The 25,518-nt window shown below is 42.6% G+C and overlaps 1 protein-coding gene and 1 pseudogene across 1 annotated transcript in view; both read left to right on the plus strand.

Moving 5' to 3' along the window:
- The window catches only part of LOC135213844 (nicotinate phosphoribosyltransferase-like), an 88,170-nt pseudogene extending 66,928 nt beyond the window's left edge, over positions 1–21,242 (plus strand).
- The window catches only part of LOC135213845 (ras GTPase-activating-like protein IQGAP1), an 88,725-nt gene continuing 84,356 nt past the window's right edge, over positions 21,150–25,518 (plus strand). The window contains exon 1 of the mRNA XM_064247948.1: positions 21,150–21,241. Within this exon, the coding sequence (XP_064104018.1) occupies positions 21,150–21,241 (92 nt within the window). The remainder of the gene's footprint in view (positions 21,242–25,518) is intronic.

A 25,518-nucleotide genomic window follows, 5' to 3' on the forward strand; every position in this document is an offset into this window, starting at 1 on the left:
GAAATAAATTCTATTTGAGTACCCCTGGGCCCTATGATGGAAAAACTACGGCATAGTTGATGACCATTGGCACGTCTCTCCCGAATTTCCTAGGTACTGCCACAAGTAGTGAAAGTACTATAAAAGATACAAAGGAACGCCCTGTTCCAAGTAAAGCAGCAGAGCCAGAAAACCAAATAGAGTGCATAAATAAAAAAGAAACAAACAAAAATAAATTGATAAACTCCAATATCGTACAATGGAACCATATATGAATGAACAATAATTCCTTCAAAACAACTATTGCTAGACTCCCTAAAATTGAGATATAACAATATCCACGATTTAGAAATATACTCTATTTCAAGTAGGAAAGATAAAAGTAAAAATATCAACATTGCCAAAATAAAATTTACAGGCCAAGACTTACCATTTAAAATAAAAATTCTTGGACAAAATAGAGAAGTTCGTCCTTTTGTTCCTAAACCACTACAATGTACACAGTGCTCAAGGTATGGACACACATACAAAAGTTGCCGTAATAAGGCTATATGTGCAGTCGTGCATCGGATGACCATACCACTAATTGGAACTGTAATCAATCAAATGTATTAATTGTGGATTAGCCCATCACGCAAAATCTAAGGAGTGTTCATTTTACCAATATAACACAGAACTTCAGTTGTTAATAAATAGAACAGGAATGTCAGTCATGGAAGCCAGACTTGAGCTAAAAGTAAGAGGCGTTAACAATCCATCCAAAACCCCCACCTTTCAAATGTGACTAAAAATCAAGACATCAAACAGCACAATGACAAACAAGATAGTATAAACATGGAAACTGGATTTCATACCAATAATACTGAAAACCCAAAATAAAAGTGATATTACAACAACCAATACCACCACTAACATAGATGATTCAGTTATCCATGGAAAAGAACTTCCAATAGAAGAAAGAATTAAATAATGACGATAATCGAACTGGCAAAAAGAAAAGAATTCTAGAAAGAACCCCACCTAAGGGAAAAAAAGAAGTAAATATTGAAAATTACAATCAATCCAGAGAGACTCCAACTACACCAGGAGAACATTTTAAAAAAGATATTAAACTAACCTCATCACAAGTGGAAATACACAATTACCCTCAATCTCAATCAAACAACCAACATCTGGACAGTAAAGATCACTCTTTACAATTTCCATCAAATAATACTAATGAAAATCATACCATTAAACCAAACCAAAATATAACTATCACCCCCCAACCATCCACAAGACCCAAATATCCCATTAACAACAACAAAACAAATAACCCCTCAAACCAACAGTCCTTATCACTACAGAAAAGGAACAATAGAATTACAAAACCAGAAATTTCTAAAGCTAGACCAAAAAACTTTTGAACCAATAATTAACATTACCAAACATGCTTCATCTTGTGGTTGTAATGAATGCTTTGTAAGTACATATACCACTAACTACCAAGACAGAGGACACAGTACGAAATTGTATTGACACAATTTTAACCAAATTAAGGAGGTGCCCTTTAACAACACCAACATGAGAACGAATTATGTTCTGAATCCTTAAAAGAATACAAAAGGAAATAATAAAATCAAAAGTAGAACTTATTAATATTCAACTATGAAAAACAAACAACTGCAGAATCTAATAACCAACATACAAATACAACAATTAAAAAAACCACAAATAAATTCAAATGCATATAAACTACGAGATAAAGTAAAATCAGCAATCAATTTACAGAATTTAACACCAGTTCCTCCCAATAATGGAATATAAAATCATTCAATGGAATATAAATGGTCTCTTAACCCGACTACGTCTTGGGTTAATTACAAAGAATCATACGAGACCACAACCCAATGTGCATATAGGAAGTAACCCTACAAATACAGTGGTCCCCCCGTATTCGCGGGGAGCGTACCAGACCCCCCCGTGAATAGTTAGAACCCGCGAATGTTTGGAACCCCTATAAAAATGCTAAAAACAGCCTATTTTGTTAGTTAAACTCTAGAAAAACCATAAAAATTTTCCTACATGGTTTTTTTTAATAGTTTTATCACAAAAAGTGCATTTTATGATGAAATTCATCAAAAAAAAACCAGGAATTTGTGGATATTTATCATAGAAAAATACCGCGAATGCGATGAATTTTTCCCGCGAATAATGCAGGGAAACGTTCATGAGAGAAATCCGCGAATGTGTGAGTCCGCGAATTGCCTGTTATTCACCAACTGACGGTTGGAAAATTAGGCACAGCCATATACGTTCATAATAGCATTACATATGAACCTGTTGACATACCATCCATGCCATATCAAATAACATCAATTAAACTGTATTGCCTGATAAAAGTAAAATCACTATTTGTAATTTATATAACCAACCAAATTTCAATGCAAATTTCAGTGATTTTTCTGAACTTATTAGCAAAAGTATACAGGAACCACTACTTATAGTAGGAGATTTTAATGCACCTAATCCATTATGGGATATTAATAACCCCACTGACACATCCGGAATCAACATAGAGAATACTATAATGAAACACAACCTGTATTGTCTCAATGAAAGTGAAGTTCCAACATATTTTTTCAAATACACCTAACCTTTTCTTCAATTGACATTTCATTACGTTTCAAATGATGTAGCGGAGAAATTTGAATGGAACGTCCTAGACGATTCATACACAAGTGACCATTTCCCAATCATTCTGAACTACTTAAGTAATGTCAAAATATTGCCACCTACAAGATATAATATCCAAAAAGCTAACTGGGATAAATATTTCCTATACACACGAAACATACCACCATTCCCACATAATGAAGATCACAATACTACATGTGAATCCTTCTCAAACTCATAATAAATGCTGCAGATAAAAGTATTCCAAAAACCAAATCACATTCCACAAAATCCCCTGTCCCATGGTGGAATCCAACTTTAACAGCATTAAGTAAAATAAAACATATATTGAGTCGCAATCTCAACAGACTCAAAACTCGCCTTAAATCACTCAACAAAATGCCCTATAGTATAAACATATTAAACAAAATAGTTATAACAAACATAACAATTAACCACATTAAACCACTATATAACAAATATACAGCCAAATTTAGAAAAACTGGTAATAGCTGAAAAATCGCATCATGGAAGGAATATGTCTCAAACCTATCTTCAAACACTCCGCAAGGGATGTCTGGCAAAAGATAAGGGAAATCAATGGAAAACATATAAGACCTCCAAGAAGTGCAATACATTTAAATGGAAAAAATATACCATGCCATACTTATGAAAATACAAAACCATAATTGGGAAACATTTTGAAAACATCAGTGCTTACTCCAGCCTAGATACACATTTTCAAAATATCAAAAAGAAAACAAAAAGAAAATATAATACTCAATTTTGAAACTCTTGAAGACCTGGAATATAACTATATTTTTAACATGGATGAACTAGATAATCCATCAACTCTTGTCATCCCTCTGCACCAGGATATGATAAAATATCATTTGAAATGATAGAAAAATTAGCTCCAATAGCTAAATCATATTTATTAAAAGTTTTACAATAGTATCTGGCTAAAACGTGTCTTTCCTGATAAATGGAAACATGCCATAATTATTCCAATAAACAAACCAGGAAAGGATGCAAGTAATCCATCCAATTATAGACCGATATCTCTAACAAGTTGCCTATGCAAAATCTTAGAAAAAATGGTTAATGCACGATTAACGTATGTAATAACCAAAGAATCCATTTTAACACCAACACAATCTGGTTCAATAGCTGGCAGATCAACCCTAGATCCCTTAACACATTTAGAAGATCATATCAAAAAGGCTTTGAACAAAAGAAATTAACAGTAGCTATATTTTTTATATAGAAAAAGCATACGATACAACATGGAAACATAACATCATGCAAAAACTCCACTCCAAGGGACTAAGAGGCCACTTACCAATATTTATAAGAACTTCTTAACAAACAGAATTTTTCAAGTAAGAGTAGAAAATTCCTAACTCAGTAACCTATAAACTGGAAGAAGGAATCCCTCAAGGTAGTGTATTGAGCTGTACATTGTTTGCTTTAGCAATCAATGACATTACTATAAATTTACCAAGTGGTGTAAAACAGTTTATATGTTGATAACTTTGTCATTTACTATACGAGTACTAGTAATTTGAGACATGCTCAGATAGTTCTCAGTACTGCCATTTCAAATATATGTAGTTGGGCAAATTCAGTTGGATTTAAATTTTCAACTGATAAAACAAAAGCAATCGTCTTCTACAAAGACAAAATGGTGGATGAAGAACCAAACAATCAAACTGCATCTTTATAGCACTGAAATACAATTTTGTACAAAAATCAAGTATCTAGGAGTAATATTTGATCAACATTTAAATTGGAAAGAGCACATCAAATACATTAAAGCCAAGGGCATCAAAGCCCTTGCCATATTAAAAAAGTTATCAAACACTAATTGGGGAGCAAAACGAGACATTTTATTAATGATATATAAGGCAACAGTCTTATCCATAATAGATTACTGCTGTCCAATATATTCATCCGCCTCAGAATCTGCATTAAAATCTCTCGATGCAGTGCACCATGAAGGCGTGCGATTGTGCACAGGAGCATTCCGATCGTCCCCAACAAACTCACTTTTGGTGGAGGCAGGTATTTTGCCCAAAACTTAAAACATCACCGTAATTTAATAACAATACAAAGAGGTCTTTCAATGCAAGCGGGATCGTCTCCTGCAGCTTACTGCTTCCAAAACTGTAATCAAGTAACAGCAGTTAATAGTACTAGCTCTTTCCCAAAAGAGCTTGATACATAATGAACATACATAATATGGATCCAATTTTTCACCCACCAATGGAATTGCTACCACCATGGATTTTAAATCGAGTAAAGATATGTACCTCCCTGTCTTACCTACTCAAAAAGCAAATGAAACAAGTACGGTAAATGTACCTGCCAACCATGCTTTGGAGCATCATTAGAAGAAAAGGCAACAAATTTATGGTATATACAGACGGCTCCAAAAATAATGTTGGAGTAGGAGCATCTGCATATTCGAAAATATGTTAATTAAAAAAAGCCTGCCTTCAATATCATCAGTATTTACAGTTACCATCCGAGTTACGACCTAGATCCGTTCCGACCAACAGGTCGTATGTCAGAATGGTCGTTAGTCGAAAATACCAGCCAAAATGGCCGACATGTGGATTATAAGTACTCGGTTAAAGTGGAAGATTATACTGTACTCGAGGACATATGATATGAATGTGTTGCATTTTTAAGTAACTTTTTCTGTTGAATATTATTATTGTGTATATACAAGCTGTTTATTTATCATTTTTATGCCTTTTAGTTTCACTTTTATAATTTTATCATACTTTTCTGTTGAATAATATTACTGTACATATGTATATACAAGCTGTTTATTATATATGAGCCTTTTAGTTTCACTTTTATCATACTTTTTCTGTTGAATAATATTACTGTTGTACTATACGTACAAGCTGTTTATGTATTTATCATTTTTATGCCTTTTAGTTTCACTTTATCATTTTATCATAGAGATATTTTTTAATATTATACTGTAGGTGCAATGTATTAGCTTTTTTTTTCAGTTGCTTAGTTGATATACTAGCGTACATACCATCTTAATATAATATGGTTTTAGAAATAAAATATTTATTACTGCAGTTGAATTTATTATACAAAAATACAAATGAAGATCAAAATACGAATAGAAAGTTACAGTTCAAAAATAGAACATACAGCTGTAGTACAAAATAGAAATACATATGCATGTAAAAAAATAAGCAAAACAACACTCAAAATTAATGTTCACGTTGGTGCTTGGTTCGACGTCATCAACACTTTCTTCATAGCACGGTCGAAAGAAAGATCAGCTGTTAAGTCAGCGAGCAGGGGATGGGAGGGGTGGGGTGGTTACTGCGCTGGCCGATGTAGGGGAGGGGTGGCTTCGATGCTGGATGAGGCGGGCTTTTGTGTTCGTTTGACAAATATGCTAAGTGTCGTTTGGATCTTCTGCTTTTTCTTTTCATCGTAGATTTCTTGTATGGCCTCATTACTTCTTGCATAGATCTCTCTATCCGGGCAAACCGTTCTTCAACATTCTGATCCATTCCTTCCAATTTATGCAGCATTGTATTAAGCATTTGTATGGCTTCCGATAATCCCTTTACAGTAAACTTTCGTTCGTCTCCTCCTCTTCTACAACTTCCTTTTCTTCCTCTCTTCTTTCTTCTTCAGCTTTCCTTTCTTCTTCTATTGCTAACAGTTCTTCATTTGTTAATTCCTCAGGTTCTTCACTTATCAGTTCTTCAATTTCTTCTTCATCACATCCTAACTCAAGTTGCTATGCCAAGCTAACAATTTTCCTCGGACGTTGCTTAATTCCTCTTCGTTATCGAAGCCAACAAAATCTCTGAGGAAGCGTTTGCAGCAGTGTTTCCAAATACCACTCATACATTTTTCTGTCACCAAATCCCAAGCTTTAGCGACATGCTTGATACAATGGTAAATGTTGTACGATTTCCAATAATAGTGCAAAGTCAGCTCAGGGTTTTCATCCATAGCTTCGATGGCTTGGTCAAAGGAAATTCTTACGTAGTGCACCTTGAACGTAGAAATCGCACCCTGGTCCATGGGTTGGATTAGGGGGTGGTATTAGGGGGAAGGAAGACAACTCGCACGTTAGGATGATCATCATCCAAGTGCGTCGGTGGCCAGGCGCATTGTCAAGCACTAATAAAATCTTAAACGGAATGCCCTTATCGCTACAATATTGATGTGCCTTGGGAACAAAACAGTTTAAAAACCAATCTTCAAACAGTGCTAGCATCATCCAGGCCTTTCTGTTACTTCGGTAATAAACGGGAAGGGCATGTTTGTTCACATTCTTCAGTGCGCGTGGGTTTTCTGAAAGCGCAATCAAAAAAGGTTTTAATTTATGTCCTGCGATGTTTCCACCGAACAATAGCGTGAATCTTTCTTTGATTGCCTTATGCCCTGGTGCACTCGTGAATTCTTTGCTTATGTACGTGCCTTTCGGCATCTTTTTCCAAAACAAGGCAGTTTTGTCCACATTAAAAATCTGTTCAGGCAATATCCTTCTTTCACAATTAGTTTATCAAATTCTTCAACGAATGCCTTAGCAGCAGGCGCATCACTGCTAGCAGCCTCGCCTTTCGTCAGAACATGGTGCACTTGGTACCGATCTCGGAATCGACAAAACCACCCATCACTCGCTATAAACTCCAACGAAGCATATTCTTCAACTCCTTTCTCTTTTAACATTTTAAATAAACTTGTTGCCTTGCTTTGCACTGCTCGCAACATCACTTGCACATTCTTTGTCTATTATCTTCCAGCCACGTAAATAACAACTTTTCCATGTCTGCTATTGGTCCTTCACGCTGTTTGGTGATATAGTAGACTTGATTGGGGCTGCTCCTTTCACTGCGTCCTTAATCCTTTCCTTGTCCTTTAGAATGGTGGAGACCGTGGAGTGGGAGAGATGGAGACTTCTGCTTATACAATTAACTTTCATCCCACCTTCATATTTCTTGATTACGTCATCTTCATCTCCAACATCAGTGCCTTCCTAGCTTTCTTGGCGAAATTGCATTCTGATGAGTCAGACTTTCTCTTAGGGCCATGGCAAAGGTGTAATGAAAAAAATGTTCCTGCTACAATGTTACAGTACTTTGCACAATGTCTAGGACAGTGAGTGAGGTGGTTGGGATGAGTCTGTCTGGGATGCTGTGCTGCCGGCGCCGTCGTAACTGTCATACCGCGCTGCCAAACAGTAAACGCCGCCATAAAATATAAAAAATAGACCCCTGTCGGACACTGTCGTAAGTACGGGTGGACGTAACTCGCGCAGGTCGTAACTCGGATGGTAACTGTACTGCTGAAGTCACAGCCATACAGATGGCTCTAGATATGATATCTGAGGCATAAAAGCAAGTGTCTCTGTTATTTTCAGTGACTCATGTAGCGCTATGTATGCAATAAGACAGTATAAACCAGGAAACCAAATAGTACAGGAAATTCAAATAAAAATTCATCAACTCTCCAATCAGGAATATCAATGGAAATATGTTGGATCCCAGCACACGCGGGAATAAAAGGAAATGAATATGCAGACTCTGCTGCCAAATTAGCCTGCACCTATCCCTCCAACAATTTCATATGCCCCAGTGTCATACTGGTAAAATCTGTTAAAACATTGATTTACCAGGATTGGAAAGAAGAATGGGCCTCGGTGCCAACAACAAATAAACTTAAAAACATAAAAACTGAAGTCTAATGCATGGAGGCATCCTCACAGGAGGAAAGATCAAAAGAGGTGATCCTAGCAAGCTACGTATAGGACACACAAAGACTCACATGGTCACTTGATGTCAACACCACATGCTGACCCAGGTGAAATGTAACAGATGTCAAACCCCTGAGGCAGTACAGCATTTGCTTGTTGAGTGCCCAAATTGGACACAGCAAAGATCTATTTATCTGCGGAGTTCGGAAATGAAAAATATTCTTGCTGAAAGCAGGGATTTTTCAATTAATAAAATCATAAATTTTTTTAAATAAGACTGGTTCTCAAATAAAGTTTTTTTTTTTTTTTTTTTGTGTTTTTTTTTTTTTTTTTTTTTTTTTCCCTTCTCAGGATTGATCCCTGAGAACCAGCCCGAGAAGAGTCTACTTGAGACTCAGAGGTCTGGAAAACTACCCCTATTAATAATAATAATAATATAGAAATGATATTTTTATGATAAATTAAGTTTTATACATATTTACCAACAGGAAAACTAATTTGAGCTTTTGGCTGAGTTGTTCCTCTCTTACCCTGAAAGTGGGCAGTGTCTGTCTCCTACATAAACAAAAGGCTATTGCTACCGCAAATTTCCAAATTTAAGCTACCATCAATTAATGAGTAATTATATATAAAACTTCATTTCACTGTAAAAATATTTATATCAATAATCATTATTTTGTATGAAATCAAAAAAATATTCCTAGTACTATCAGTCCTATAGTATTAAAAAAAATTTAAGAGTCCTTGCTGTTACAGTAAGTGTAGAGAGTAGCACATACTAATTGTTCCTTTTAGCAGATTTTAAATTGAAGTTATTATTTAGAAAACTAACACAAACATAAAATTATATGTTGAGGAGGTATATTCTGCTGAGTGTAGTCTATGATCTATCTATGTAAACCATTTAACCTTGGAAATTACTATTTGTGGTGTAATTATTTTTACAGGAGATATGTGAAACTCATCAGCTGTTGCTAGACCATGAAGAGATTTTGGCACCTGACAGCAGTGACCATTACATGTCCTGCTTTCTGACCTTGGAGAAAGACCATCTGTTAATTCACTGGTTGGAGTTGTGGGTAAGAATTAATTGATCCACAGTAGATAATTTTTTAACCTTTATCTCCATAAGAGCTACAAAGTCCTTTATATCAAACATGAAGGAAAATATTGTAACTTTTGGCATCACAAATCTAGAAGACATTTTTATCTAAAACATATCAATATGTGTACATTAACATGAAAAACACTCTCTAGGTCCGTTTTCCATACAAGAAAAATGTACTAATCTTCTTGATAAACATTTTCATGTCTGCACTTCCTTTCATGGGGTTAGATGTAGTCACTTTTGTGCATTTTCATATGCTCTCTTTTTCTGAACTGTTAGGTTGAGGTCTTTATATGTCCCCTTTTTTTATGATTTCCTAATCCTTCTTACAGGCCTCCATCCTGCTGCTTCTATATCTACTGCTTTACTGTTCCTTACCCTTTCCCTCATTGTGTGGTTCAAGCCATCTCAGTCTTTGACAATGTGTCTGTACTGTCCAGCCTCTTGGTACCACTTCCGTCCAACTCCTTATGTATAATATGATTTCTCTGTTCTCTGGCAATGGATCTTAAGATTCTGTGGTCACACCTTTTTTCAAAATCTCATTTGTTGTTAATAGCCTTGTTGTGCTAATTGCTCTCAGTCACACCAACTGATATATGTATTCATGTCATTCATGACTATGGCTTCATTTTGAGCAGATTTGTTTTTGTCCTCTGCCAAGAATGGCACAATTTTGCTGTTATTATGATGCACTATTCATTTGTTTCATCTACCCATTTCCTTATCTTTTAGCTTCTTTCTCATATAGCGTGCTTTTGTAGTGGTTAATACTTGGATTTAAGCACTTTTTACCTTTCAGTAAGGTGTCATACTAACTGCCACTGTTTCTCTACTTTGTGTTCAATCATTTTTTCCCAGAGGATTTCCATTCTTGAGCTGTGAATTTTTTCACTAATTTTTCACAAATTCTAATGACCTATTTTTGGAATGCAATTTTTCTATTATTCAAATCCAGTAATTATTTTTTATTACAATAATTTTATATCTTTGTAGAGTTTGAGATCTTTCTAGTGTTTGAGAGCTTACTAGTATTTTTTTCACCAAGTCTAAACACTCATATTCCGTGAATTTTCTGTAACTTGAGAAAGTTCCTCCACTTGCAGCAGAATGGTCTTCCAATTCTAGGTGTAATGCTTCAGTCTGGCAACAACCCCTCAGGTGTTTATGCAGGTGTTCACCTTGTGTCTGCCTGGATCATATGAAAGGCATTTCTGTCCTACATTATCTGAACAATTTGGTTGTTCTCACTTCTTCCAAGGAGCCTCCTTTGGGACAAACATGTCTTCTGGTCATAGTGTTATGATAAATAGACAGAAGTCTAATCTTACCCACAAGCAACAGATCAAGTATTGGGGATGCTTCTGGGCACTATAGCAGTGAAGGCCTTCCTAGCTGTTTCCCAGCTGGACAACCTCAAAGAAGTCACAGCCAAATTCTTATAGAAAAAGGAACAACCAGCTTGGCAGTGGCAAGTAATTCTGGGTCACTTTTTGTGTGGACAAATTGCAGTCACCTTCACTCTCTCTCCAGTGGCAATGAAACAACCAGTCTTCCCTGAAAGACTTGCCTCACCTTATAATTCTTCTAAACCTGGACATGAAGCAGGATCTAGCTTGGTGGCACGATAACTCCAACATTCTTAAAGGGAATTCCTCTTGAGCTCTCCCTTTCTACAGATGTCCTATTCTCAGATATCTTTATAAGTCCAGGGTACTGGACTCAATACTTCTTACACCTACATATTAACGTCTTAGAGATGCAAGCACCATGGTTGACAATGCATGTCTATTAGACATATAAGTACAGGCGGCCCGCGGTTAACGGCGCAATCACTCAACGGCGAATCGGTTTTACCGGCGGTCGTCAAAAATATTCATTAAAAAAATAAGGCATTTTAAAGGTATCTTTATGACACAATTTTCATTTAACAGCGCCGCTAGCGCCGTTGTCTAACGAGTTCATACATTTGTAGAATGCCGTTCAGACCATAAAGGTTATGCAAATTATATTAACAAATTTTATGGAGAGTTATTACGTAGGTATTAGGGTAAAATATATGCCTCTGACGCTGTTCTATGCCGAAAATATTGAGTTACATAAGTGCAAATTTAGCTATGGATGTGTCGATTTATAAATGCTCATGCTTTTGTTTAAAATGTTTATGAAAATGTATTACGTGAAAGGCATTTTTATTTCTGTACAGAAATATGATACAAAGGCAGCTTTTTGAAACTGCCTTCTTCACGTTATCAAATACGATGTTTTTCATGTTCTTTCTTGTGAGCCGCCGCCTGCCGCTCTTCCGAAAAATATCGATATAAACAAAAGTGCAAATTAGTGATCGATGTGTCGATTTTATAAATGTTTATGCTTTTATGTTCATACAATCAACTTACCTGTCAGATATATTAACTACATAGCTAAGACTCCGTCGTCCCCGACAGAAATTCAAATTTCGCGCCACTCGCTACAGGTAGGTCAGGTGATCTACCGGCCTGCCCTGGGCGGCAGGACTAGGAACCATTCCCGTTTTCTACTCATATATTTTCTGTCGCCGGTGGTATCAACATCGTTGCTGCCACCTCCTGACTGGAATTCGCTTTTCTAGACACTTGATCATCTTTTTTGTGGACTTTTGGTGACGTACCTGGATCGTTGTTTTTGGGCATTCGCTACTGTGGACTGGATTTGGACTTGCTTTTGATTTTTCTTCAAGAATGTCTGATTCAAGTGGTTGTGTGAGAATGTGTGTGAATGTAGGCTGCAAGGTGAGGATACTGAAGGCTTCGGTTGATCCTCACACTGTATGTCGCAAATGTAGAGGTTTTGATTGTTCTATTTCTAACACCTGTCATGAATGTGAGAGGTTGAATGTTGAGGAATGGAAGACTCTAACTTCTTACTTGAAGAAGTTAGAAAGGGATAGAGTCGAAGGGCGGCATCTAAGGGTGCGGGTAGTAGTACAAGGCCTATTGAGCCTTTTAATGATTCTGACTCTTCCCTTAACTATGCATTTGATTCTAATTCTGTATCAGGGCCCTCACTGGCTTTACATTCAGATTCGGCCTCGGAAATTGCTGAACTGAAAGCTACTCTTCACAGGATGAAATCCAAAATGGCTGCCATGAAAGGGTAAGGATTGTGAAAGTGACTATTATAGTGAAGTGAGTGTCCCCAGTGTTGTGGAGGGGGCGTCTGACCGTCTCTGCGACGCTCCCAGGCCCTAGACCTCTTCCAAGCTCCCAAGCCCAGAGGAGAAGGAAAGTCGAAAGCCGTACGGAGGTTGTGGAGAATTCCCCCCGGTCAGGCGTCCCTTCAGCAGGCTCTGTAAGTAGACAGACTGCTCAGGACCGCTATAGAAAAGCGTTCCTCAGAGAGTGCTTCTCTTGTCGTCTTCTCTCTCCTAAACTAGGGTGGGTGGAAGGATTCGGACCTGTCCAGGCCCCTGAAAAGGCACTGGAAAGATCCTGTTTTGGATTCTAGCCCCGAACGCTTTTCGGAAGAAGCGCCTCCTTCGATCAAGAAGGCTAAGAGGGTTTTGACGTCCCATGGTTTGGACAAAACTCCTTCGAGGTTTCCCTCTCCCGTTCAAGAAGACGCCGGAGAAGCTTCCAAGAGGATTCATTTTGGCTGTGCAAGAAAACAGTTTTTCGCCTTGGTAGGAGTCCTTTCGAAGGATCCCCCTCGTAAGAAAGACGTGAGGCTTCCTGTCAAGAAGTCTCGTCTTCCTTCTCCCGCCAGGAGTGAGGCTCCTGTGGGACGTGAGGCGTTTGAGATCTATTCTGATAGAGACTCTTTGGACGATTTTGAAACGCCAGACAAGCGCGAGGCGCCAGTCAAGCGCGAGGTTTCCTCCAGACGAGAAGCGTTTCTTACAGGATTAAGCGCCAGACAAGCGAGAAACGCTTTACAGGCGCGAGGATATATCCCAGACGTGATACGTTCTGCCAGACCAGCAGCGTCAGCCCGAGCGCGAGGAAGCAGCCAGGCGCGAAGATTCAGCCAGGCGCGAGGCGCCAGACAAGCATCATCCATACAAGGATATGGCACCAGAAAGGCGCGAGGCGCCAGCCAGGCGCGAGGCGTCAGTCAGGCGCGAGGCATCAGTCAGGCGCGAGGCGCCAGCCAGGCGCGAGGCGCCAGCCAGGCGCGAGGAGCCAGCCAAGCAGAGAGCGCTATACATACTCTTAGCCCCTCTCCTATTAGGAGTTTGTCTCCCGTAGAGAGAGTTATTGGGCAGGAAGACCCGGAACGGGAATTGACTTCTCCTTCTGATCCGATATTGGAAGAGGACTCAGAAGACGGAGGACTCACAGCAGAGAAGGGCTGTCTAACTACAAAGTTTTGACAGCTCTCCTCCTGCAGGAATACGGAGATGCATTGATCCCTGCCGCTCCTCCTTCGCCTCGTTCACTTTTTTCATGCTCTAAGACGCCGAAGTCGTCGGCTTTTTTGAAGATGAGGCCGACGATTTCTATGAAGAGAGCTCTTCAGTCGCTGGATAACTGGATGCTAACCAAGAAGGAGCTAGTCAGAACGGTGTTTGCATGCCTCCCGCTAGACTTACGGGCAAGAGAGGTATTTGGTACCAGACTGGGGAGAATATGGGGCTCACTCTCCCAGCTTCGGCTGAAGCTGACTTTTCCAGTCTGGTAGATGCATCCAGGAGACATAGCCTTCATACTGCGAAGATAACTTGGGGTCTTTCAGAGTTGGATCATCTCCTCAAGGGACTTTTTCACATTTTAGAAGTCTTCAACTTCCTAGATTGGTCCCTTGGGGTGATGTCCAAGAAGGCTCATGCCTCGGAAGGACTCGATCCGGACGTACTCCTTGCAATTTTGTCCTGTATTGACAAGGCGGTACAGGATGGCTCAGGGGAAGTTTCTTCCTTATTTGGAGCAGGTCTCTTGAAGAAGAGATCTGTTTTTAGCGCTTTCTTGACAAAAGCGGTATCCCATTCGCAAAGGGCAGCCTTGTTATTCGCTCCCAGGTCTGACTTTCTGTTCCCTTCGCAGTTGGTGAGGGACATTTCCCGTTCTCTGACGGAGAAAGCAACACAGGATCTTCTCCTGCAATCATCCAGGAAGAAGAGACCAGTGATGGTGGGAGACAAGAAAGGTGTTTCTACGCTGTTCGGCCCTTTCGAGGAGGCCCTCCCGCTAGAGGTTACCGCTAAAAGAAAAGAAAGCGACATGAGAAGAGAGGTAGAGCCTCTTCCGTCCCTTTGAAAGGGGAAAGTGAAGTGGCGCTCCTCCAAACACCAGTAGGTGCCAGGCTCCGGGGGGGATTTGCGGAAGCCTGGACTCTCATAGATACAGACGCTTGGTCTATGTCTGTTCTACAGAAGGGATACCTCATTCCTTTCCTGGACAATCCTCCCCTGACGTCAACTCCGCGGGAATTGTCCGCCAATTACAAGGACCCTGTGTTGAAAGATACTCTTCAACAAATGGTGGATCAGATGTGGGACAAGAGAGCTATAGAGCTAGTGCTGGATCAAAGCTCCCCAGGGTTTTACAATCGTCTTTTCTTGGTTGCGAAAGCCTCGGGGGCTGGAGACCAGTTCTGGATGTCAGCGCTCTGAACAAGTTTGTTCAGAAACAGAAGTTCTCCATGGAGACCTCTGCATCAGTCCTTGCGGCTCTTCGCCAAGGGGATTGGATGGTGTCTCTGGATCTCCGGATGCCTAATTTTCCATCACGTCCCGATCCATCCTTCGTTCGAAGAAGTACCTCCGTTTCATGACGGGGGGAAGGATCTTCCAATTCAGAGCCTTGTGTTTCGGCCTGTCTACGGCGCCTCAGGTTTTCACGAGCCTTATGAAAAATGTGGCGAGATGGCTTCACCTGAAAGGAATCAGTATATCTCTATACCTAGACGACTGGTCTCATCAGAGCAAAGTCAGAGAAACAGTGTTTGGAGGACCTGACTGTGACACTAAACCTGATAAAGACCTTAGGATTACTCGTGAACCTCGAGAAGTCCCAACTGATCCCCAGCCAGAACTTGGTCTATCTGGGGATTCGGATGGATTCTCGGGGTTTTCGAGTATTTCCTTCTCAAGAGAGACTAACGAGAGGTTTAGAGAAAGTCTCTCTTCCCCTAAGGAAGGAACGTACTTCGGCGAGGGAATAGGTTGAGCCTATTAGGGACTCTTTCCTCGCTCGAACAGTTCTTTCCTCTAGGAAGACTTTCATCTCCGTCCGCTTCAGTTCTTCCTCTCAGAAGATCGTGGAACATGAGACAGGGCTTCTCTCTGAACAGTTTTCCCATTCCAGTTCTGATGAAACGCCATTTAGAATGGTGGTTACTCCCACTGAAGGAAAACAAGGGTACTTCCCTAGAAACGCAGAACCCAAACCTTGTATTGTTTTCCGACGCGTCGGAAAGGGTTGGGGAGCAACCTTGGGAAAGAGAGAGGTGTCAGGCACTTGGAATGCTCTTCAAGTGTCCTGGCACATAAACTGCAAAGAGCTGTTTGCCGTACACCTAGCCCTAAAGAGCTTCGAACCTTTAGTGAGGAACAAGATAGTCCAAGTGAATGCGGACAATACAACCGCCCTTGCATACATTCGAAAGCAAGGAGGTACTCACTCGTATGCTCTTTACGAGCTCGCAAGAGACCTGCTGTTGTGGACATCTCAAAGGAACATCTCTCTTTTGACGAGGTTTGTTCAAGGAGTAAGGAACGTGAGAGCAGACAGGCTGAGCAGGAGGAACCAGGTCCTTCATACCGAATGGACCCTCCACTCAGAAGTTTGTCGGAATCTCTGGTCTCTTTGGGGGACTCCTCATGTCGACCTCTTTGCCACGTTCCTCTCAAAAAGACCGGAAGTTTTTTGTTCAGTAGTAGAAGACCCCAGAGCTCTAACAGTAGACCGCCTTCCTGCTAGATTGGTCTCATGTAGACGTTTACGCATTTCCCCCATTCAAGATTCTGGGGGCAAGTGCTCAGGAAGTTTGTGACTTCAAAGGGGACAAAATGACCCTGATAGCCCCCTTTTGGCCAGCTCAAGAGTGGTTCCCAGAGGTGCTGGAGTGGATGGTAGACTTCCCCAGATCCCTTCCACAAAGGAAGGATCTTCTCAGACAACCACACTTCGAGAGGTTTCATCAAAACTCCCCGCTCTCGCTCTGACTGCCTTTTCGACTATCGAAAGACTTGTCAGAGCGAGAGGCTTTTCTAGCAAAGCAGCAAGCTCGATCGCTAGAGCCCGGAGAACTTCCACTATCCGTGTTTACCAATCGAAGTGGGAAGTTTTTAGAAGGTGGTGTAAGTCGAAGTTCTCCTCCAGTACCTCTGTAACAGAAATCGCTGATTTTCTGTTATTTTTGAGAGAAGAATCGTGTCTCTCCGTAGCCACGATAAAGGGCTATAGGAGTATGCTTTCGGCCGTCTTTCAGGAATAGAGGCCTAGATTTGGGAAACGATAAAGTCTACATGATCTGATTATATCTTTTGAGACCAAGAAGTCTAAGATTACTTCTCCCCTAACTGGAATCTCGACGTGGTACTTAAGTTCTTGTCCTCAGCGAGATTTGAACCCCTGCATTTGGCCTCGTTTCGTGACATAATGAGAAAATGTTTGTTTCTTTTGTCACTGGCAACGGCGAAAAGAGTTAGTGAGCTGCACGCCTTAGTGATAAAGTGGGTTTCAATCTAGATTCAGCCATCTGTTCCTTCAAAGAATTATTCTTGGCGAAGAATGAAAATCCTTCGAATCCCTGGCCGAGAAACTTCGAAGTAAAAGGCTTATCGGTCTCGTCGGCAGGGAACCGGAGAGGTCTCTTTGCCCAGTAAGGGCTTTAAAGTTTTACATACAGAAAAAGAAACAGTTGGGAGGTTCTAGACAAGGTCTTTGGTGCTCGGTGAAGGATCCATCAAGGACCTATGTCTAAGAATGCTTTAGCCTTTTTTGTCAGGAACGTCATTACGGACGCTCATAAGGCTTGCACGGATGATTCTTTCAAAACTCCTGAGAGTAAGAGCTCATGAAGTGAGAGCGTGGCTACGTCTCTCTTTTCAGAGAAATATGTCACTGAAGAATATCTTGGAAGCGACATATTGGAGATGTAATTCTGTGTTTGCTTCTCACTATTTGAAGGACGTTCGTGTGACCTATGAAAAATGTTTTCTTTAGGTCTTTTCGTGTCTGCGGGCACGATCCTGGGTACAGGAGCTAACCGAAACACCAATCCCTTAATTAATACATAAGTTCTAATAGATATGTTTCTGGACTTTCTGCTGAACAAGTGCAGATGCCGCACAGGCGGCCAGTCACTTTCGTTCAGTAAGGAACTCTTGTGATATCTTTTATTAGATGAGTATCATAAATTTTTTTTTTTGGAAAAATTATTGTGTGCGTGTGCAATTTGGTTTGAGTTATGGTTGTTGCGAAGAGTTTGGGGATAACTCGGAGCAATTTTTAATACTAACATGGTGGTTAGGATCAGGTGGTCGGGATTGGTTGTGTGCTCCTTAATAAGGTGTGTTGTCATATAAGTGGATCAGCACCCATTGACAAAGTCCTTTCAGGCTCTGCCGAGTAAGTGGATAAGACCCCTTCGGCAGACTCACAAGAATTCTTGGCCATAGATCACATATCTCGCTAAAGTTTCTTGAGGTGATGCAGACTACGGGCAAACACCCACGAAGTCTACCACCTATCAGGTAGGAACCAAGGTTTTTATTTATACCTACAACATATGTTGTTTACCTGTCTATTCCAGAAGTAGCTGTCTCTTACCCTCCACCGAAGGGTGCCAATCAGCTATGTATATATCTGACAGTAAGTTGCTTGTATGAAAATGATAGGTTTTGTATATACAATAAAGTTTATACATACTTACCTGGCAGATATATACGGATAGGGCCCACCCAGTCTCCCCGCAAGGAGACAGGGGGAAGAGAAAATATATGAGTAGAAAACGGGAATGGTTCCTAGTCCTGCCACCCAGGGCAGGCCGGTAGATCACCTGACCTACCTGTAGCGAGTGGCGCGAAATTTGAATTTCTGTCGGGGACGACGGAGTCTTAGCTATGTATATATCTGCCAGGTAAGTATGTATGAAACCTTTATTGTATTATAACAATATCATTTTAAATGTGTAAGAAAATGTATTACGAATAGGGTATTTTTATTTCTGTGCAGAAATATGATAAAAAGGCAGCTTTTGAAACTGCCCTTCAAGTTATCGACTACGATGTTTTTTTCAAGTTCGTTCTTGTATGCCGCCGTCTGCTGCTCTTCCGAAAATATCGTATAAAAAAAAAAAAACAAAAAAAAAGTCCAAATTTAGCAATTGATGTGTCGATTTTTTAAATGTTTATGCTTTTATGTTTTAAAATGTGTATGAAAATATAATACGTAAAGGTATTTTCATTTTTGTACAGAAATAAGATACAAATTAAGGCAGGCCTTTGTAAATACGCTCCATGTTGTCAAGTGATGTTTTTTCATGTTCGTTCTTGTCCGCCAGTTCCGAAAAATGCATTGTGTTATTTTATTAATTATGCATCTTTCCATAAATCCTTTAAAAACTTATATATTATTTCACTGTATTCAAGAATAATTTGGTATGTATTCTCATATTATTGTATTTTAAAATACTACGGCGAAATTTAAGCCAGTATTCCGCGGAGCGGCCAATGTTGTGGTTTGAAATCAGCTGATGAATACAAGTTTTGTTTCACCATATCGCAATTCTGAGCGAATGCTCTTGCTTTTTAGTTATCATAAACGAATATCTATATACTTGACTTATATGAGAGAAAGTTATTTTTCCTTATACAGCATGTTTTTAGGTGGAAATATTTTTTGAATATGTCTCGTTGTGAATGTGAACTACTTTTCTTTCTTAACAGATTACGTTGGTGGCATGGTTATTGCGTAAAAAATTATGTGATTCCGTTCGCAATAATCCTTTATATCATCGTAATACGAACTTTACGTTATTTATCTTATATAGGTGTGAAACCAACAGCAAAATGTGTTCTTTCAAGCACAGTAGTTTTGATTAAAATGATTTTATCCCAATTTTATCTACAGTTGTGTTTTGATGGCAGACGTTTACTGCAGTTTTATCCTTGTTGCCGATGTACGATAATAGTCATTAGCAGCTTGAACAGTTTTCTCAGCTTTAGTTATAACTAGGTTTAAATTTAACAGTATATTTCCCGATTGATCTTTAATCTATATTGATCTCTGATCTATAGCGAATAAATTTATTACATTAGATATCTCAGTTCTATTCTATACATAACGCCATTTATAACAAATACGGTAATGTTGTACTGCAGTACGATGATTGAAATACAAGCCAAATAGATGTTATCCAGTTCGGTTGTACTTAGAAAAAAAAAAAAAGTAGTTTCTCGTTCGGTTGCCCATGGCTGTACACGTTCACGCAACGAGTATAACGTTAAAACCATACTTTCATCATTCTCTTTTGCTGTTATTGAACTTAGTAACTAGAAGATGGATAAAGTTAGGCCATTGTAATTTGATCTCTCATAAAATCGGACTATCGTAAGACTATGATCGTAACCTGAACACTACAGCTACCTGTACACTGTATAAACTTTATTATATCTTTACATACTCTAGACACCCACATGTACTGTACAGTAAATTCTATAGTACTATACTGCATAAATATAATTTTACTTATTGCGCCGTTGTGGGATTACGGCGCCTTTGACTGGTCTAGAGTTTTCGAAAGAATAAGGTGTGCCGTGGCCGTAGGCTTTAAAATCGCTCAGCGTCGAAATCACTTGGCGTCGGTGGCCAGGAACGGAACCCCTGCCGCTAACTGAGGGGCACCTGTACACTTATTGGTGGTCTTGGGTGACAATACTGCAACAGCGGTGTATATCAAAAAGTAAGATGGGATACTGTCCCACTCCGTGTGCCAAAAAGCCTTACAGATGTGTGAGTGGGTGGCTCTTTGGACCGTTGACATATAAGCCAGGTACACCCAGGAAAGAGTAATTCCCTGGCAGATCAATTTACTTGCCAGGGCCAAATAGTTTGAACAAAATGGTCCTTTCAAGATATTTCCAATCTCAGCCACCCCACTTTGTCCCTGATGTAGAAGGAAAATGTTTATTGTGTTGGTAATGAGTTTGGATGTTTCCCCAATCTCCCCTTAACAATCCATTTTTTTTTTACCAAGTTGCAATGACAGATTCCAGTTTGTACTGAAGAATAGTTCTACATCAAAGGTTCTGGTTTGCATATGTAGGAAAATGCATATTACTTATAAAATGTTATTTTGATCATATGGTGTCAGACTTTTTCAGCCAGCAACTTACTTAATGTCCATATTCACCAAGAATTCTGATAGAAACCCTCTACTGTATCTTGTAGGGTAATTAATTGCTCCAAGAAAAGTGTTTTCTAGAGGGTCACATACTTTTAAATGAATTCTTCCAAGACTCCAACTAGGTGCCACTTTATGATCTGAGTCACCCATTAGTCAGGTTCCATTTTCAAGATCTGTGATCATCTTTGATATTAACACATTTTGGTAGTATACAGTATTTATTTCATATAAATTCACGAATGCATAAATTTTATAAACTAGATTCACTTTGATAAGTTTCTTTGTTTTTCAGATTCTGTCACAGGCTCAGGTTCAGTGACATTGGGTAGAATGGAAGTATGTTTAGCATTGACCAATAAGTTTGAAGTAGCAGAAGCACCAGAAGAGAAGGAAACCAAAGATTCTAATAAGATGTTTAATAGGTGAGACTGTATGAAGAGGTGTTTCATTTGAGAAACAGGCTTTTAATAATGGTATTTGTTATTTAAGCCAACTTATGTAAAATAAATCTGATATGTATGTGTGTGTATATATAAATAATTATATAGATAGATAGATATTATTTGTTCCGATACGTAATACAAACCATCGGTCCTTTAACAATAGGAATGTAACTTGCGGTAGCTGGAACCGGTCGTAAGCTTCGAACAAGGGAGTACTGTAGTTAACTGCTTGTCCAAGAGTCAGCGCACCTTGCGACTGGGAGGGGAAGAATCACTTTGCTTTCGGCTGCGCTGGGTGACAGACGTGTTTCTCCACCTCTCTCTGCCAGCCTTTTGTCGTATGCTTTGTTTTCTCCAAATCTTGGTTTGCTTTCTAGTGTGACTGTGTGAAATACTGTAAGTAATTGTGCTTTTGTATTTTATTGCCATTATTCATGGATCGTGAGCTGGAGAGTTCCCCACGCCCCCCTGTCAACCGCAGAACCTGCCCTGGTGTGGAGGGCCGTAAGTGTTGGGCCTTCCGCTCCTTTTTGGAGGTTGACCCTCATGATTTGTGTGCTCGGTGTCGGGGGTGCAAATGCTCCCGCACCGAGCCCTGTGATTTTTGTATTTGGTGGTGGGAGGAGCATTGGGCCCGATATGAAGGGAGAAAGAAACGACGTAAGCCTGCCAGGGAGTCATCGGAAAGCTCTCCGGCTACTCCCCTGGTCACAGACACGTCATCTTCTTTCCTCCCTCCATCTCAGCTCCCACGTATGGCTCCTTTCCCTATATGGGGGGGGGGTTTTCTCGCTCCTTCTCTTCGCCCGATCCGTCGTGCGTGGAGGAAAGGGTGAGGTACCCCGACATTCAGTTGTACTCGGGGTCTTCCATTCGCTCGGGGGGGAACACCTTTGCCTCCTCAGGTGCTCCTCCGCAGGCGACGACCTCGGCCAGGTGTGGTGCTCGCTGGGTCTCCAGGGGACACCGAGTATTCGGGGGCTGCTGCATCACCTGGCGAGTGGCTCTGCTCCGGTTACACATGGTCCGGTAACCACCACCACCACCACCGTCTCGACCCCAGGGTATGCCGCCCCTTCTCACCTGGTTTATACGCAGCATATAACCTTGGTAACCCCTTCAGCTGCGGTTCAGGCGCCGCTTCCTGGCATTCCGAGGAGGGTCATAACACCGCTGCCCAGGTTCGCCGCTCTCGCCTCAGCGTCGACTTCCGGTGCCCCAAGAGCTCGCCCCTTGACCTGCCACCAGTACCCAGGATGCCGCTGGCCGCTGCCCCGCCTCCTGATGTTCCTGCCGTACCTGGACCAGCCCCTGCCGACATCGTTCCTGCCCGTGGTGTTGTTGCTCCAGTCACAGGTCCTTCCGGACAGGTGCAGCTGGGCCGTGTTGCTTCGGCAATTGCCCCGGCTCCGTCCTGGATGGAGGACCTGACGACTGTCCTGAGGAAGCTGACAAAAAGAGGAGGAAGGTGCCGTCGTCGTCTTCATCGTCGTCTTCGTTGTCGTCTGCTGCCGCCTCTTCCCTTCAACTTCCAAGGCTTCACGTGCGAGGAAGGAGAAGGCTGCCTCCTCCCCCCCAAGAAGTCTCCTTCGGGAACTTCTAAGGGCCCGTCTCACTCCGGTGGGACGGGGGGGTCTTCCGCTGGTCCTCCTGCTCCTTCGGGAGCGGGGCCGTCTCTCCTTCCGCAAGGAAGAAGAAGGCGGGGACCAGAGGGGTACCGGCTAACACCGGTACCTCCTCACCCTGTGCTAGGGGCTCTGCTGCTACATTAGGTTCCGTCTCGGCCTCTCGTTCGCGAGAGGTACCGGATGTGCGGTCGCCCGCGGGTGACCGTACAGCCAAAGTCCAGGCTTCCGAGTTCGCTCGGCGCCAGGACCGAGGCACGGAGCAGAAGACTGGTAGACTGGTGAGAGTCGCTCAGGTGACTCCCGCCAGACCAGCGATCGCTCTTGTCGCAATACGCAGGTACCCAGGGTTGACGCGACAGTCCCAGACCTGCCACGGGCTGAGGCAAGGAATAGGTCCCCTCGGTTGCCGGAACCGGCCAGCAGCTCGACGCGCCGTGAGGACAGGCCCCGCCCCCACCGCGACAGCGGACTCTGCCAGTCCCCTGACCGCCGCTCCCACCGGGACCGGGCGGGTAGGGGGACCAGCAGCAGCTCCTCTGACGCTCGGGACTAGAGCCGCTCGACCAGGCCTGCAGCCCCCCAGTCACACCAGTTCTGCCGGTGGGCAAGGGGGGAGCATCAGGTCTGCCTCTCCAATCCCTTCAACTTCCTCGGGCTGCGCCGGGAAGAGCAAGGCGATCTGGAGTGATCGTGAGGAGCACGCTCCTCACGGTCCCAACACAACGCCTTACAAGCCTGGCACGGTCTTAGGACCAACCAGGTCGTATGCGCAAGTGGCCAGAGGAGACCGGGAGGGGTCTGTTGCAGTTCCTCCTTCTGAAGGAGGAGGGTCTCGGGAGGCGCTCTTGTTGGAGGGACTTGACAGTCCTACTCCAAGAGATGCAGTCACTCCCGAGATGCAGAGGTTATTGCGCTGATTTGTCAGCACAACGACCCTCAGGGAAGGTATCGCTGCTCCCACCTTTTGAGCCTACCCCCCAGGCTCGAGTCGTTCTGGGGTCCTAAGAAGGGACCCAAGACAACAGTGGGGTCTGTCGCGATCGGATCTGGCTGACTCGGTGCTAGGCCAGGTGGACTCTCTCGTCTCCGGACAGGAGGGTTCGCTACGGTCTGGCAGGTCTTCCAAGCTACTTCCTCCGCCTCTACTGCGACAGAGGAGATTCTACGTGCCATCGGAGGACCCTATGCCGCCCAAACAGGTTAACCCGGAGTTAGCTAGGCTAACTCCGGGGGTGTCTCTGCAGCAGCTCCTGTCGGAGAACTTATGGTTCTCGCAGCAAGAGGTGGCACTCTGCCTTGGAATCGACCGCCATGGCTGCATTCCAAGCAGTCTCCTGGTTAGACCTGTGGTCCCTCACAGTGTCTAAGGTCGCGGCCACCTCAGGAAATATCACTCCTGAAGGTGATCCGGCTTTCGGGAGACTGTGCCAATCTGGAGGTAGGGCCATCTCCTACCAAGCCCACCAGACGGCAAACCTGTGGGCCAACCTGGTCTTGAGGCGTAGGGACGCAGTCCTTACCCGAGTGACCAGGGCGGTTGAGCGTGAGGTGGCTCTGTGTCTTCGCAACGGACTGATGCGGAGTTCCTCCGCTTTCTTCCCAGGAGAGATGGTGAACGCTGCGGTGGAGCGACGGCGCACTGACGACAGTGACCGTCTAGTCCACCAGGCAGTCTCGAAGGCGTCTGGGCAGCCTCGAGTTACTGCGGCCAAGCCCAAGAGCTTGGTTAGCACTTCCTCTGCGGCCAAGGCGATCACATCATCGAAGCCCAGAGGAAAGACTCTGCCTTCGACTTCTTCTAGGAGCGACCGTCACCAGCCCTCCTCCCAGCCATCCTTCTCCCGAGAGGGAGCTGGGAAGAAGAAGTCTAAGAGAGGTGGAAAACACTAGGGACGGCGTTCCCCCTCACCTGCTGCTGGAAGTTGGAGGGGTGCCTGGCAAGCCATTGGGCAACATGGCAGTGCTATGGAGCGGAGACCTGGATAGTAGACGTCCTTCTGGAGGGGTATCTACTACCCTTCGAGTCTCGGCCACCTTTCACCTCCAACCCGGTCCACCTTCAGACCTACGTACCTGGATCTTCCAAGGACGTAGCACTTCAGCAGGAAGTTCAGGCCATGCTGAGCAAAGGAGCTGTGGAGATCGTATGGGATCGGTCACCGGGCTTCTACAGCCGTCTTTTCCTGGTGGAGAAGTCTTCGGGGGGCTGGCGCCCGGTGATAGATCTCTCTACTCTGAACCAATTCGTTCGCACAGTCTCAGTTCACGATGGATAGGGCACGCTCTGTGCTCGACTCCATCAGGGAGAACGACTTCATTCTTTCGGTGGACTTGAAGGATGCGTATTTCCAGATACCCGTTCATCAGTCCTCCAGGAAGTACCTCCGCTTCATCCTCGACGGGACAGTGTACCAATTCAGGGCACTTTGCTTCGGTCTCTCAACCGCCCCACAGGTGTTCATGCGAGTGTTCACTCTGGTGTCTGCTTGGGCCCACTCGTCAGGGATACGTCTTTTGAGGTATCTCAACGACTGGTTAGTCCTGGCGAGCTGCTACTCGCAGTTGGTACGGGACAGGGATCGGCTCCTCGAGTTTTGCCGCAATCTGGGGATCGTGGTGAACTTCGAG

The sequence above is a fragment of the Macrobrachium nipponense genome, chromosome 43 (genome assembly GCF_015104395.2).
Source record: "Macrobrachium nipponense isolate FS-2020 chromosome 43, ASM1510439v2, whole genome shotgun sequence".
Classification (NCBI taxonomy): Eukaryota; Metazoa; Arthropoda; class Malacostraca; order Decapoda; family Palaemonidae; genus Macrobrachium; species Macrobrachium nipponense.